Below are 17,021 nucleotides of genomic sequence, written 5' to 3'. Positions count from 1 at the left end.
AGCTGAACAGAATCATCACCTTGCAGTATTTCTTCTGAAATGGAGAGGTCCTGAAATCAGGAGACAAATTTCTGGTAGTCCTTCAGGAAGCCTTGGTTATACCCAGACAGAGAATTTATGTGTCTCTTGAAGGTCTTCCATGTGTATCATACATTATGCTCTGTAATCTGCAAGCATTTATTTACTTTTTTTCTTGCCATAGTTTGCTAGCTCTGCAGAATGTATTTCATCATCAATTAATAAAATAGGTTGAAGGAGAATTATGTAACAGTCACATATCAGTGATTCACAAGTCAGGAAATAATTTTGCTGTTGGAAAAACCTGGTGAGTTTACACAGAAGTTGGCAGGCTGCCTAGCACTGCTGCCAGCAATGAGAGAAAACATACAAGAGGAAGCCAGTTCTTTTATGGGTTTAATACAGCTAAAAGAGACAAGTTTGAGCAACACACATCAGACAGCCGGCTGCACTTATCTATATTTCTGTCTGGAATAGAAATAGATACACTTGATCCAGCAAGGATATTGCTGAATTTATAATTGTTTAGTGCAATTAGTGATAGACCAGCATTAGTCCTGCATTTAATTAAAGGAACTTTCTGCGGCTCAGCATCAGGGTCACTTATTTAATAAAATAACAATGAAAATGTGGTAGAATTGGGATCTTCTTTCAGATACATTCTCTTCAGTGCCTCTTTTCTACTTGTACTGAAAACACAAGTTCAGCAGAGATTCAGGTCGAGCCTTCCTGGCTCAGCCTCCCTGGTGTGAGCAGGAATTATTTAGAACAACTGATTGCTTAACAATCAATATAAAAATTGGAAAGAATAGCTTGCTAGGAGAGCTGAGGTGATTATGTCATCTCCATGGAGATGGAGCTTGGGTGCAATATCATGTGGAGTTTTTCCAGATGGACTCTGCTCATTTAGTTTAATACGTGGATAGCCTTGTTCTGGAATCGCTATTCTAGTTTAGCTTAATTCGTCCTTAAACAGAGGAATTAGTACACTTGAAATTCATACCTTACCATTGGCTGAATTGATTTTTCAGTGTTGGACAAGACTTTTGAAGTATTTGCAAAAAAATTACTCAACAGTACAGAATCTTACACAGGTTTTTTTAGTTTTGTTCTTAAATTTAAGTTTAAGTTAGCCAACAGAAGTATACTGAATATATGGATTTCTCTTAGCATGCAAGTAAATCTCCTCCTGGGGGACAAACAGGAATTATTAGTAGCTGTAGTGAGGGTCAAGTAAAGTAACGAGCATCTATTTTAAAATAGTTAAGAGATATTTCAAAATGCAGAAGAAGGTTATTTCTCAGTAGCAAGCTCATTTGTGCCATCAGGCATCCACTGAATTTACTACTGTGTATTGAAAAAGGTCTTGGGTTAGCACACTTTGAAAACTTACAGTGTACATAGTTAGTGACATCATGAGATGTAAATGGTCCATGTGACTGTATCTGAGTGCTTGAAGTTTAAGTTTATGATTATGGTGAAGAAGAATCGACCCTTCACTTTCTAGATGATTCAGGTTACAACAGAATGAGAGTCTAAATATGACACTTTTATGTGTGATTTCTTACTCTTCAGTGACATTTTCGCAACTGAATGGCAAATAATGCTGTACTCTGGGAAAAGAAGAGCAGCCTTCCAAAAACTGAGTCTGACACATGCAGCTGTCCCTCATTAGCACATGGGACACAGTTCGCCAAGGGTGTCTTGGTACAGTGCCATTGAAATTCACCAAGAATTATACAAGGAATATGTTTGTTCATTGAAAATATTATTTTTTCATTCAAATTTTATTCTGTTTTCCCCCTTGATCTTTTTTCCATGTCATTAGTTTGGTTTATTCATCAGACCTTCTCTCTAATTGCATCTTATCCCTCCTTTTTTCCCTTTTGCACCTTTGTTATTGTCTTTTGTACACAGCACTATAACTTGATAATGTTTTGACAGTCCTGGGAAACACTGGTGCAAAATATATTTTAAAATAGGAGAGATAAACTGCATGTTTTCAGTGGAATATAGAAACACATGATAACTCCCATTATTGATGTATTTCTCTCCTTCATTCTAGGTGCGTTTAATGATCACAGATGCTGCAAGGCACAAGCTCCTTGTACTAACTGGACAGTGCTTTGAAAACACAGGAGAACTCATTCTTCAGTCAGGGTCCTTCTCCTTCCAGAACTTCATTGAGATCTTCACGGATCAAGAGGTGTGTTCAGAAAAGTGTCTTCCACACATTGTCATGTGATGGTAGAGGTTTCTAGAAGACTAAAAATGGCCCTTTGTGTTGTTAGACTTAGCATTGACAGCCTGATGCTGATGGTCTTTACTCTTCATTATAAACTTTCTTTCAAAATATTTATTTAATTTACTTTAGATTTTATGTAAACTGCTTAACAAAAAAATTAAATTTTAATTTGGGGGACTAAATGGTAACTTCCAGAAACAGAAAATCAAGGAAACTTCTGACAATGGAAGGAGATAATGCTGTGTTTAAAATAATACAGGTTGTTTATCTAAGGTGCACATACAAAGCGGTCAAATTGAACTTGACACCAGGTTCTTGCCTGGTGGCAGCTAAGTAGTAGGTGACATTAAATAAGATAGAGGCTCTCTATTAGAATAGCTGTAGTTCTTTGCACTACCTACCTGCTTGGCTTCTTCATAGTAGTGTTTAAAATTTGGCTAGTGAAATCTGTAAATCTTGTGATTTTTACGTACCAAAAACATAAGTATGAAGTATACCAGTATTTAATGCTGTTTGTTCATGACTTGTTATTTTGCTGTCTTGCTTAATGTACTGTGTCTGAAAGCTCCCATAGGGCAGGAACCCATAGTAAACAAGCTGTCACACCTAATTTGGCTGTTGTGTAAAGTATATATTTAAATAAACTATATGGCTGCATCCCTAGGAATTTAGTTTCCAAAACTAATTAGGAGCATGTCAGTGGAATGAGATTTGAAAGTTCAGCACTGAAAAGCAAAGTTTGCATGAGCTCCAGCATGACCTTATTGTTTCCATTTGATCCTATTCTCAAAGCCTCTTTGTTCAGCATATGGTTGTAGGGTTGGAGAAAGAGCTGGATTGCTGCTCTGTGAACACACATGATGCCTAAAACTCACTGGCAGTTCGGAGAGTTACTTTTCTATGAAACTGCAAACCCAAGCTTCTTCCATCTCTGGCTGATTAGCAACACGTAATTACCTTATGACTACATGCAAAACTAGGGGCAAATCCTACCATTACTGGTAGGAAGCGAAACTGTTGGCTGGAAAGCGGAGTGGTGGTGATTGGCCATGAGTTACAGTTGCTGAGGGATTGCCGCAGTGGTGGGCATGCAGGGCGTACTCCCTTGGGCTATGAGTAAGGCTCACTTGGCTCCTCTGTGGCTAGCAGTAGGCTCACCAGCCAGCTGGCGTGGGTCTTTGAAAGTGATGGCTTCCAACTTATTGTTTCTGAAGCCTTGAGCTGTCACCGCTTCTACAAGATTTCACAAAAGCAAAGAAAGATTGCATTTGCCACACTGCAGTCTGTGTATGCAACACTTTTTAAAGGACCCCATTACCAGGAAATTTTTAGGTGGTCTACAAATCAGAAAAAAGGTTAGAAAAAAGGGCTAGAAAAAAGTGGTTAGTGGTTTTTTAAGTGGTGGTCAGAAGAAAGAATTCCTGTGCTGTCCTGACACTGGTGGACTTGGCAGTGCTAGGTTTACGGTTGGACTCAATGATCTTACGGGTCTTTTCCAACCTAAATGATTCTGTGATTCTATAAGCATGTGAGGTTTGATGAGTACTGTGTAGAGTTGGTGTCTCTGGCCTCTGCCCATTTTTACTTCACTGGACCAAACCTGAACTATGGTCAAGGAATGTGCTTACAAATAAGTAAATGATAAATACCCTTTGGGGGATACTCTTATGAAGTCTAACTCAGAAATCCATTTCTAGTCTGGAGAACTCCCTGCAGGCAATGCCTGAAAGTGGTGTTTTCAACTTCTCCTGTGCCAGAAGATTGAAGATGTCCCATTCCACTGCCTCTGCAACAACAGCTAGCAGAGGAAAACCTTTCTTTTTACCTTTGTGGCCTAGGGTAGGAAACAACCTTGTGTTTTCTCTGAGCAGCCAGCTTGCTGTTTGCCTTCAGCAGCTGTGACACCTTTAAAACTTGAGGATTCCCCAACAGATGTCCCTCAGTGCTTGAAAAGATGATCAGGTTCACAGATACATTTCTTTGCTCCCAGAGGGACTTTGAATCCAGAGAGGAGAAGGAGCGGTTACATCTCTGTGTTACCAAGTAGCATAAGCAATGGAACTGTTGATATCCTTGGTGTCATCATATGAAATGCAAATCCATTGAGGCCGTTTCTGGGGCGTTCCTGAACTTGCTGTTCCTAACAGATACGATCTATGTCTGGTATAATTTTTCTCCAGCTTTTCATTGGCCTGTGCTACCAGTGGCTTAACACTGTCTGTATTTTGCATGCCAACTTTTAGGAGCAAAGAAAGTCAGAATTTAGGGTTATGAAGCAGAAATCCAAATATGTTATAGTATAAACTGGAGAGGACTAACCCCAAACCTTGGCCCAGTATATTCATTAGCCCAGTGTATTACCATATGATTTTTTTATGTTGCCAGAAAATTGGCCCTACATGAGAAACAGTCTGTACTCAAGTTATCTCCTTATATGTGCAACCGACTTGGATTTATTCATCCAGAGGAAGTGATCTTTTACTCCTTTTGTAGGAATAAAATAAGAATGTGTTTTCAACCCTGCTCAGAGACACAGCATAAGGAGTACACTTGAGATCCTAAATCCATTTCAGAGCTGTGGTCTGCACTGCCACTCTTTTCTTATTTCTGCAATAAACAACAGGAACGGTTCTCCTCTTTTCCTTTCTTTCATCCTTTTCAGCCTTTTCTCCTTTTATTTTGTTTTGCTTTGTTTTTTCCTTTGCTTTTTTTCAGACAAAGCCATGTCTGACATACGGGTGAGATTTATTTATACTTCTGTCAAATGGTTTGGATACTAAGTAAGGCTGACAAAGGAAGATAGAAAATATTTATTTTCTGCTTTATTTAGGTATTGGTTGGATTATTTTTCTTTGGATAACAGCCACTGCATCTTTGCTGAGTTTTATTTTTGGTAAATGCTGAAAATAAATAATGTAACATAAAGAAAGAAAGTGAGACATATCCACAGAGAGGCCCAAAGAGATCTAATGCAATCAAACATCATTAATTTTTTATATATTCATTTCTTCTGCTGATTCAGCTTGTGGTCCAAGACTTTCAAATTATTCAGCTGTACCTTAATTTATATCATTGTTGTGAAAACTGTTTTTACAGCTTGAACTGACAATTCAGTCTCTGCAAAGATGGTTGTGGTATTTTGCATGATGATGTGCTGGCATATTTTGCACTGACATTTTATGTCTGAATTACTTCTTTAAAGAAGAAGTGTACATAATTTGGTGGTCTCTTTGTTAAGAGCAAATAGAGCAGAAATGGGCTGCATTTAACCTAATTGTCAGTAAAAAAAAAAAAGTCAAATGAAAGTATCTGTGGAACTAGGAGAAGGTATAAAATGTGTCATACTTTTTCATGTTTGTTTGTCTACTAATCTGGGACCATCAAATATTGTTTTTTAGTTCAGGCTGGAATAAAACAACAGCTCTTCATACTATGGCACAGAACTTCCTGTTTTCCATGCCTTTATTTCAGCAGCTGGTTTTGGTAATAGCATGTTATCAAATACTGTCAAAATTAATGGAGTTATTCTATATGTCAACTTTTGTGGTCCATGAGTTTAAAATCAAAATAATGACAAGAACATTTTTAACTCTAACACTTTTTACTGTCTCTTTCTTTATCCCTGTATCTCATAGTCTCAGAAATACAAAACTTGTAGCTGTTTGCATTTCTGGAGCAATAACTCATTTCTTAGTGTTCTGGAAAACCCTCCTGCAGTCAGTCATGCTAATCTGGGAGCAGTGCTGGCTTTTCAGTAGCCAGCCTGCAGAAAGAACTGCAGTAATGATGATGTGGTGGAATATATCCCATGAGAGAAGGGGCGAGGAAGGCGGCTGCCCCTGGGAGGATGCTGGCCTCCTCTGGCCTCCTCTGGGTTGCAATTGCTCTCTGCCTGTTAAGAGGATGTGATTCGTCCCTTAGATATTTGGCTGACTCTTCTGGATGGACTGGGGCAGCAGGGAGACTCATGAGCCAATGGTAGAGATATAGTGGCAGCTCTGACAGTGTTAGCCTCATAGTCCTCATACCCTCTCAATATAAAAGCTTGTACCATCCCCCTGTAAAGGGTGGAGGAAGGGAGGGGGAACCTTGGGGTACTGCCATCCTTTGGGCAATAGCGACCAGGAATAAGGTCCTTCTTTGTGTTTAAAAAAATACAGTCGTAAACTAATCGTGGTAACAGGTTCCTTTAGCTTCTAGGATTGCTACTCTCCAGTGCAGAAGCAAATGAAAAAGGTTTTATCTATATCTAATCAGGAAATATTGTGTTCTGACATTCATTCTCATTAAAAAATTAATTTACATGCATCTTCTTGTGTTTTTGTTTTACAACCCTAGATTGGTGAATTATTGAGCACCACACACCCTGCCAACAAAGCCAGCCTAACTCTTTTCTGCCCTGAGGAAGGGGACTGGAAAAATTCCAACCTTGACAGACACAACCTTCAAGACTTTATTAACATTAAACTCAACTCAGCTTCCATATTGCCTGAAATGGAAGGACTCTCTGAATTCACAGAGTATCTGTCAGAATCAGTAGAAGTGCCATCACCATTTGACATTTTGGAACCTCCAACCTCAGGAGGCTTCTTGAAACTCTCCAAACCCTGCTGTTATATTTTCCCAGGGGGAAGAGGGGACTCTGCATTGTTTGCAGTGAATGGATTCAACATGCTTATCAATGGAGGATCCGAAAGAAAATCTTGCTTTTGGAAACTTATCCGGCACTTGGACAGGGTAGATTCCATTCTGCTCACTCACATCGGAGATGACAACCTGCCAGGAATCAATAGCATGCTTCAGCGAAAGATAGCCGAACTAGAAGAGGAACAGTCCCAAGGGTCTACTACTAACAGTGACTGGATGAAAAATCTGATCTCACCTGATTTAGGAGTTGTATTCCTTAATGTACCTGAGAACCTAAAGAACCTGGATCCTAACTTTAGAGTAAAAAGGAGTGTAGAAGAAGCTTGTTTTACTCTCCAGTATTTAAATAAATTGTCTATGAAACCAGAACCTCTTTTCAGAAACGTGGGAAATACCATTGACCCCATCATTTTATTTCAGAAAATGGGAGTTGGCAAACTTGAGATGTATGTGCTTAATCCTGTCAAAAATAGCAAAGAGATGCAATATTTTATGCAGCAGTGGAGTGGTACTAACAAAGATAAAGCTGAATTCCTGCTACCAAATGGCCAAGAACTAGACATTCCATTATCCTACTTCACCTCTGTCTCATCCCTGATTGTATGGCATCCAGCTAATCCTGCAGAAAAAATAATCCGAGTTCTGTTTCCTGGAAACAGCACCCAATATAATATTCTAGAAGGACTAGAAAAACTCAAACACTTAGACTTCCTTAAACAACCAATGGTTACACAAAAAGACCTAACTGGGAACATTGCTAGTCCAGCTGTGAAACAAGCAAAGTTGAAGCAACGAACAGACAGCAAGGAGAGTCTCAAGCCTGCTGTGAAGACGCCACCAAGCAAGCCTGTCAGAAAAGAATCTAAAGAAGAAACACCAGAGCCTGCAAAGCCTAGTCCGGCACCGGAAAAGCCTCAGAAGTTGGAAAGCAAAGAAAAAGTTCCAGTTAAAAAAGAGAAACCAGCAAAAGTGGAGACCAAACCTATAGTGGCAGAAAAAGACATAACAAGTAAAGAAGAACAATTAGTAAAATCTGAAACTCCTGAAAAACAAACTACAGATGTAAAGCCAAAAGTGTCAAAGGAGAAGCCAGTGAAAAAGGAAATCAAAGCAAAACCTGAAGAAAAGAAAGAGGAAAAAGAAAAACCAAAGAAAGAGGTTTCTAAAAAAGAGGAGAAAACACCCATCAAAAAAGAGGAAAAACCCAAAAAAGAAGAGATCAAGAAAGAAGTTAAAAAAGAGGTGAAAAAGGAAGAGAAGAAGGAAACTAAGAAGGAAGTAAAGAAAGAAGCTTCACCAAAGGAAGCTAAAAAAGAAGTTAAAAAAGAAGAGAAGAAAGATATTAAGAAGGAAGAAAAAGAAGCCAAAAAGGACATCAAAAAGGTTCCTAAAGAAACAAAGAAGACAGCTTCTCCTTCAACTGAAGCCAAAAAGCCACCAGCAAAGCCTAAACCACAAAAGAAGGAGGAACCTGCTAAAAAAGAAGCAGTACCTGCTGGGAAGCCAAAGGAAAAAGGAAAAATTAAGACTGTGAAGAAGGAGATCAAAGTCAGTGGAGCACAAGCTGCCCTTGCAGCAGTTGGAGTTGCTGCCACAACTGTAGCAGCTGTAGCAGCTGCAGAAATTACAGCCAGTGGAAAGGAACTCGAAGCTGAGAGATCCCTTATGTCTTCACCAGAGGATTTAACAAAGGATTTTGAGGAATTAAAAGCTGAAGAAGTAGAAACAATAAAAGAAACAAAACCTCAAGTTGCACTGATAGAGGATGAACTGAAACTCACTGGCACAGTACAAAAAGAGGCCTTTGAAGTGCAAAAAGAAAAACTAGATAATGAAGGACCTGCCGAGTCTTCTGATGAAGGCATAACTACCACAGAGGCTGAGGGTGAGTGTGAACAGACACCTGAAGAATTGGAACCTGTGGAAAAGCACAGGGTTGATGACAATGAAAAGTTTGAAGATGAGGGAACTGGCTTGGAAGAATCATCCGAAGCAGGAGATTATGAGGAAAAGGCAGAGACAGAAGAAGCTGAAGAACGAGGTGAAGATGAAGAAGAAAAGTCACCACTGGACACCACAAAACCATATATGGGGGAACCAAGAAAAATTGAAGAGAGCTCAGAAGAAATAATGGCTGAAGCAGATGCTAACATTAAAGATGAAAAGTATATTGAAAAGGCAGATTATGAGGCATCAGATGAACGGGCTGAGGAAGACAGGGAAGAAGCAATAGAAAAGGCAGAAACTGAAGAGACTGAAGAAGATGAGGAAGACAAAGCAGAAGACATCAGAGATGAAGAGGAAACTGAAAAAATAGAAGCTGAAGAAGATTATGTGATGGCTGTGGTAGACAAAGCTGCAGAAGCTGGTGAAGTTGAAGATAAATATGGCCTACTAATTACACCAACAAAACGCTCAGAGCCTCAGTCACCAGCAGTTGAACCAGCCTCTTCTATCCATGATGAGACATTACCTGGTGGTTCAGAAAGTGAAGCCACTGTTTCTGATGAAGAAAATAGAGAAGATCAACCTGAGGAATTCACTGCTACTTCAGGTTACACACAGTCTACCATTGAAATATCCAGTGAACCAACTCCAATGGATGAAATGTCAACACCCCGGGATGTCATGAGTGATGAAACTAACAATGAGGAAAGTGAGTCACCCTCTCAGGAGTATGTGAACATTACCAAGTATGAGACATCACTGTACTCTCAAGAGTTTGGCAGACCTAAACTTTCTCCACTTCCAGATGCTTTTAATGGATTATCTGAAGGATCCAAAACAGAGGCCACAGAAGGGAAAGACTATAATGTGTCAGCTTCCACCATCTCACCACCTTCTTCATTAGAGGAAGACAAATTCTGCAAATCAGCATTCCAAGATGTATACCGGCAAAAAGAAAGTGAAATCCAAGGCACTGCTAAATTAGAAATCAAAGAACCTTATCAAGAAGATGTTGGTGGAAAACGTAGTCCAACCAAGAGTCCAGCTGACAGTTTGTCCCCTCCATCGCCTGTCGCCAAAACACCACTGAGTGAACGTAGTGTGAACTTTTCGCTCACTCCCAATCAGATCAAGGTCTCATCTGAGCCTGCCTCCATTGCTACATTGCCTGATGTACATCAAGAAGTTGCTGAAGAGCACTGTGCAAGCCCTGAAGATAAAACGTTAGAAGTAGCATCTCCCTCACAGTCTGCTGCTGGTAGTGCTGGCCACACACCTTATTATCAGTCTCCCACTGATGAAAAGTCCAGTCAGCTTCCCTCTGAAACCAGTGAAAAGTCAACAGAAGCTCCTGTTAGCTTTGAATTCAGTGAAGTCAAAGATGAGTCTGCAAAACCCAGAATAAGCCCTATGGATGAACCTGTGCCAGATTCAGAATCTCCTATTGAAAAAGTTCTCTCGCCTCTACGGAGTCCACCGCTGATAGGTTCAGAGACCACTTATGATACATTTTTGAGTGCTGATTTAAAGTCTCCCACCAGAGATTATGGAAGCCCTTCTGAGGGGAAACCTGACAAAGAAAAGTCACCTGTTCAGATGAGCCCAGCCTCTGAAGCCAGCTCTGTGGGCCTTTTCCAAGAAAAACAAGATGAAAAAAGCATGGAGTTTATGGTAATTAAGGAAAGCTTCAGCCTAGAAAGGAAAATGGAGGATACAGAACCCAGCAGCTCCCAGTCTTCACTGGTCTTGGATGAGCGGAAGTTGGCAGGTGATCTCTCACCTACTCAAATAGATACCAGTCAGTTCGGTTCTTTAAAAGAAGATACCAAAATGTCAATTTCTGAAGGCACTGTTTCGGACAAGTCTGCAACTCCTGTTGATGAGGTTGTAGCAGAAGACACCTATTCCCATATAGAAGGAGTAGCTTCTGTCTCTACAGCATCTGTTGCTACTAGTTCATTTCCAGAACCAACTACTGATGATGTATCTCCCTCTTTGCATGCTGAGGTTGGATCTCCACACTCTACTGAGGTTGATGATTCCCTTTCAGTGTCAGTTGTACAAACACCAACAACTTTTCAGGAAACAGAAATGTCTCCATCTAAGGAAGAGTGCCCAAGGCCCATGTCAATTTCTCCACCAGATTTCTCACCTAAAACTGCAAAATCAAGAACGCCGGTGCATGATCGCAGATCTCCTGAGCAGTCAACTATGTCAGTAGAATTTGGTCAGGAGTCCCCTGAACAGTCTTTAGCAATGGACTTTAGTAGGCAATCTCCAGAATATCCTACTGTAGGCACTAGTATACACCATATATCTGAAAATGGACCAACAGAAGTAGATTATAGCCCTTCAGATACACAGGAGCCTACTTTTGCACAGAAGATTTCCCCTGTGGAGCAGTCATCTTACTCTCAGGAGAAAGATATTTCAGAAATTATTTCAGTTTCTCAAATTGAAGCTTCATCCTCAACTTCATCAGCTCATACACCTTCCCAGGTAACTTCACCGCTGCCAGAGGAAACTTTTTCAGGTGCTGTTCCACCCAGAGATATGTCACTACATTCTTCTTTTACCTCAGAAAAGGTGCAGAGCCTAGGAGAAAAGCTGTCACCAAAGTCTGACCTATCTCCATTAACTCCAAGGGAATCTTCTCCTCTGTACTCTCCTAGTTTTCCAGATTCACCTCCTGCAATCACAGAGATGGTGTCAGCTAGTCATACACCTTCACTGTCACTGCAAGTGTCCTCTGGCAAAGCATTTGGTTACCAGGAACCCCTAACAAAGCACAGTCCAGAACCTTTACTCAGCCCAGAAAAAGAAGATTCAGAGAAAAGCAGCAGATCACCAGAAGAACTTAGTTATTCTTATGAGGCCATAGAGAAAACTACTAGGTCACCAGGGGATATTAGCTACTCCTATGAGACAGCTGGAAAACCTACCAGATCACCTCAGGCCACAGATTATTCCTATGAGACAACCGGGCAAACTACTAGGTCACCTGAGGCCACAGATTATTCCTATGAGATAATTGCGAAAAATATGAGGTCATCTGAAGCCACAGATTATTCTTATGAGATGACTGGTAAAACCACCAGGTCACCAGGGGACACAGATTATTCCTATGAGATGACTGAGAAAACCACCAGGTCACCAGGGGACACAGATTATTCCTATGAGATGACTGGGAAAACTACCGGGTCACCTGGGGACACAGATTATTCCTATGAGATGACTGGGAAAGCCACCAGGTCACCTGGGGACACAGATTATTCCTATGAGATGACTGGGAAAAGCACCAGGTCACCAGGGGACACAGATTATTCCTATGAGACAACAGAGAAAACCACCAAATCACCTGAGGCCACAGATTATTCCTATGAGAGAACTGGGAAAGCTACCAGATCACTTGATACTATGGATTACTCCTATGAGACAACAGGGCAAACCACTAAGTCACCAGAAGCCATTAGCTACTGCTATGAGACAACTGGGAGAACCACCATGTCACCAGAGGCCATGGCTTACTCCTATGAGACAACTGGGAAATCCTCCAGTTCACCTGAAGCCACAGATTACTCATTTGAGACAACTGGGAGAGCCACCAGGTCACCTGAAGCTACTAGCTATTCCTATGAAGCAAGTGCACATTTCACTCCAGGAAAATCGTTAGCAGAATCCCGTCAAGATGTTGACTTATGCCTTGTGTCCTCTTGCGAATATAAACATCCCAAAACTGAACTTTCACCCTCATTTATCAACCCAAACCCCCTTGAGTGGTTTGCAAGTGAAGAACAGTCTCAAGATCAAGAGAAGCCACTAACACAATCCGGGGGAGCCCAGCCACCTTCTGGGGGAAAGCAGCAAGGGCGACAGTGTGATGAAACCCCTCCCACATCTGTGAGCGAGTCTGCCCCATCTCAGACTGATTCGGATGTTCCCCCCGAGACTGAGGAATGTCCTTCCATCACTGCAGATGCTAACATTGACTCAGAAGATGAGTCAGAAACCATTCCGACGGACAAGACAATTACATACAAACACATTGACCCACCGCCTGCCCCGATGCAGGATCGCAGCCCTTCTCCTAGGCACCCTGATGTTTCCATGGTTGATCCAGAGGCTCTGCCTGTTGATCAGAATTTAAGTAAACCTTTGAAGAAGGACCTCAAAGAAAAGACAAAGACAAAAAAGCAGGGTACTAAGACCAAGTCATCTTCTCCTGTTAAAAAAAGTGATGGTAAATCAAAACAAGTGGCTTCACCAAAGCCAGCTATAAAAGAATCTTTAGACAAAATTTCCAAAACAGCTTCTCCAAAAAAGAAGGAGTCTGTGGAGAAGGCAACCAAAAATATCTCTAATCCAGAAGTAAAGTCTCGAGTGGAAGAGAAAGATAAGGACACCAAGAATGCAGCAAATACAACATCCAAGTCAGCAAAGACTGCAACCACAGGTAAAGACAGATAGCAATTCCTTAGTGTTAAGATTTTCTTAGTTGTTGCAGTGAAGTTAGTTTGCCTTTATATCAGCTGAGAATGTGGTTTGCAGCAAATCCCCAAAGAAAGTCCAGGTTTTAAATATAAATCCAGCATATAAAGGCCACATTTAAATGCATGAAATTCACTAATTTAACTTTTGTAATCTGAGAAACTTGATGTGTCAGTTTTCTCAGAGAGTACATAAAATACAAAGAACTTAATACTAGCTGTCTAAACTGTTAACCAACTAACAGAATTAAAAGTACCACTTTTGTAGGTGAAGTGACATCAGTAACAAAGTGAACCACTTTATTCACTGTAAGAATGAATTGTAGGCACAATTCTCTTAACATAAATTAATGCAACTAAATATTGTGGGAGGCAAAGGTACTATCGGCCATTACTTTGCTGCATTAATTTTAAAATTAATATTTTAAAAAATTATAACAGTACTAAGAGCACTTTCAGTGAACTAAGCATGTACATCACATAATCTGGTTAAAGTCTTATGCCATCACTGATAACTAAACATACAGACTGTTTATGTCATTTTGAATGACTGTTGTGTATTCTAAGTAGCAATAAAATATGAATTAGATTACTGAAGGAGGCATTGTGCTAATCTGTTGTTTCCGGCAGATCTTGTTAGAGAGTGTTTGGGGGATACTTTCATTTTGCTGTTGTCAGGACTGATGTTCTGTTGAAAGCTTTTTTACAAGGAGCAGGTCTAGGATTCCGTACAAACAAATGAGCATCCAACTGTCTTTAGCTTCCCCATTTTAAGTGGTCCACTGTTCCGTTCTTACACTATCGTTTGCATGTCTTTTTTAGTAGATGTATTTCAAAGCAGCCGTGTAGTTCCTCATGCTGTACATTTCTCCAGCACTTTAGCTCTATATGAAATTCTTCTTCCTTAAAGCTTACTTCTCAAGTATATGCTAGAGCAGAAGACAAGGCTGTATTTGATAATGACATTTAAGTGCAAAATGTAACATCTAATATTATCCGGTGTTGGTATCCACAATTCGGAAAGATATATCACAGATTTTTATGATAAAAGATGATAAAAGATTTTGTAACATAACCAATAGTAAAAACTCTCTAATTCAGGAAATCTCATCATATCATGATGCTTATTTGGCATATTGCCCTATGATGAATGGCAGGACATGCTAGACAACTGTAATGGGCATTACTAGCCTTACAGTATGTGACCCTAAATAGAGTGTATTGCTCAGATAATTGTTTATCAAGCTACATCCTCTGTAACAACATGAGAAAGCTAATAGAACATAAATTGTGATCATCTAGATAAAGTTGCTGGTTGAATCCTGATTTTCAGTTCATACCATGATCCTGTGCATAGCAAAAGCATCTTTTTTTGGGGTAGTATTTTTAATGTGAGTGTTTAAACTTTGAACTTGCTTTTGACTGAAGCTCTTGCTCTTAGAAGAAGTACTATACTACATACAGCAACAAAAATGTGCTTCCCTCTACTTTTTGTGAGAAGTGGCTAATTTGTGTATGCAAGTAAGGATCGAGCAGGCAAACAAACACTTGTTCTCAGTTCCCTGAAGTAATTGCTTTACAAGTTTCTCTATCCTCCCAAGTTCCTTTTTGACCCTGTTTCTGCTCACATGTAGTAGCTTCCTGGTGCACCTGTAAGGCAGTCTGAGCGTATCAACAGCTACCATGTCTTGCTATGTGCTGATACCCCAAATCTCGGGGCTGCTTCCAATCTGCATGGCTCCCTGTGTGAACCTAGGTTTTACAATCATGCATACCTCAGACTTTCAAAAAGCTGTACTTAACTTGGAAAATAATACCACTGGTTATTGAATGGTGATTCAGTAATCACAGTCCTCCGTAGTAATTATTGGATAATAGTAGTATATTACTGGGAAAGGTCCAGTAAATTTTTGGTTATGTGGTAGTGAGTTTTTATTGTATTATATAGTTACAGTTACTCAAGTTTTTCCTCCCATTACAATTGTGATTGGGATACAACAAAGCTGGAACATGTCATTAGATGTAGGAGGGTAGTGCCGTATTTGGACACATCTCACCTCAGCGGTTATAACAGTGATTAATAAATGCATGTTTTTAATCAGCCTGTTATATATTCTTTTGCTGTTTGATTTCCAAAGGACCTGGGAATACTAAGGTGGCAAAATCTACAGCAGTGCCTCCAGGACCTCCAGTGTATTTGGATCTGGTGTACATTCCCAACCACAGCAATAGCAAGAACGTCGATGTTGAGTTTTTCAAGAGAGTGCGGTCATCATACTATGTCGTGAGCGGGAACGATTCTGCAGCTGAGGAACCCAGCAGGGCTGTTCTGGACTCCCTGCTGGAAGGCAAGGCGCAGTGGGAGAGTAACCTGCAGGTAGGCTTTTCACTAGTATCTCTACCTGGAAATTTAACCTTCCCTGGGAAGCAACTACGAGAAGCTAGAGTGCCTCTGGAGTGGACAGCAGCTGCCAGGGAATGGGGTCCCAGGCTGTTTCACTGATGATGTGAGAGGACACCCAAGTGAAGCACAGAACTGCACCACACTCAGCTGCTCCCCATTTCTGGCCCTTCTGACCTGTTGCTGGTGAATAAAACAGTTGGGAGCTGGTTTACAGGGCCATTTGGCTATTTCGTCTTGTTACTATACCATATATGATCCAAGTTTGGACACATTACAGTTTGTAAGTAGGAAAGAAAAGTGAATGTTTCATGGTTGATATGGTAATCACATACACTTGGAAACTTCATGTGCCTCTCCATCATGATCAGTAAGTAAACAAAATATTTGGCCATAATCTGAAGAGCTATCAGTGTAGACTACAGACTGCTACTTCTTTGGAAAACTGTATCTCAGCACCATACAAAACCAAGGTTTTATTTTGATAAACTACTTCTTTGCAGTCATTTTACTTCACCTACATCTATATTTATTTCCTTTTATCCATCCATTTTTTCAAGTATTTGTTACATAAAGACCCACTCTTTCCAAAAGGGAAATATACTTGTTGGCCAGGGCTTCTTACAAAGATGTTTTTCTTATCAGCTGTTTCTGTTGTCCATTCCTCAGGACTTGTCCTGTTTTGTGTTGCAGGTGACCTTAATCCCAACCCATGACTCGGAAGTGATGAGGGAATGGTACCAAGAGACCCATGAGAAACAGCAGGACCTCAACATCATGGTTTTGGCAAGCAGCAGCACTGTTGTTATGCAAGATGAATCTTTTCCTGCATGCAAGATTGAACTGTAAGAACAAGACCATGCACCACAAGATTAAACTTTGTTTCCAGAAATTCTTCAGTTTGAAAACATCTTTTCTAAAAATTCAACCCATCTATTTCAACTGCTGAACTATATACCTGCCAAATGCTATACTGTGTCACAGTGATGCAAGTCACTAATATTTTTCAGTCTTTGCTGATTGCTAAGGGAAATAACAGTATTCCCATAGTAGGGTTCAAATTACTGCGAAAATACAGATCCAGTTTCATCTCCGCTGAACGTTTGGAAACCATGCACTAGCAACCCCAACTGACTTCTGCTAGTTAGAGGCATTTGCCCTCTAAAGAAACACAAAGAGAGAGAAAGAGAGAGAGGGGTAGGAGGAGAAAGTAATAAATAATTAGATCTGCATTAGTATCATGGCAATAGATGTATCGCTTACTGCAGTCTGCTTA

The 17,021-nt window shown here is 40.3% G+C and overlaps 1 protein-coding gene across 7 annotated transcripts in view; it reads left to right on the top strand.

Annotated features, from left to right (window-relative positions):
- Positions 1 to 16,594, top strand: part of MAP1B (microtubule associated protein 1B) — a gene marked incomplete at both ends in the record, with an annotated part of 71,100 nt that extends 54,506 nt beyond the window's left edge. Inside the window, 6 exons of one of the 7 annotated variants that reach the window (XM_082335791.1) lie at positions 2,084 to 2,224; positions 6,602 to 11,853; positions 12,160 to 12,363; positions 12,466 to 13,310; positions 15,483 to 15,721; positions 16,439 to 16,594. In XM_082335791.1, coding sequence (XP_082191917.1) covers positions 2,084 to 2,224; positions 6,602 to 11,853; positions 12,160 to 12,363; positions 12,466 to 13,310; positions 15,483 to 15,721; positions 16,439 to 16,594 — 6,837 coding nt within the window. Of the gene's footprint in view, positions 1 to 2,083; positions 2,225 to 6,601; positions 11,956 to 12,108; positions 13,311 to 15,482; positions 15,722 to 16,438 lie in introns of all 7 variants that reach the window. The other 6 variants (XM_082335792.1, XM_082335790.1, XM_082335789.1 and 3 more) reach the window with 6 other exon arrangements.
- Between the last annotated feature and the right edge of the window lie 427 nt (positions 16,595 to 17,021).

Source organism: Platalea leucorodia (genome assembly GCF_965183815.1).
Source record: "Platalea leucorodia genome assembly, chromosome: Z".
Lineage (NCBI taxonomy): Eukaryota > Metazoa > Chordata > Aves > Pelecaniformes > Threskiornithidae > Platalea > Platalea leucorodia.
This window is presented reverse-complemented; position numbering and strand designations above follow the sequence as displayed.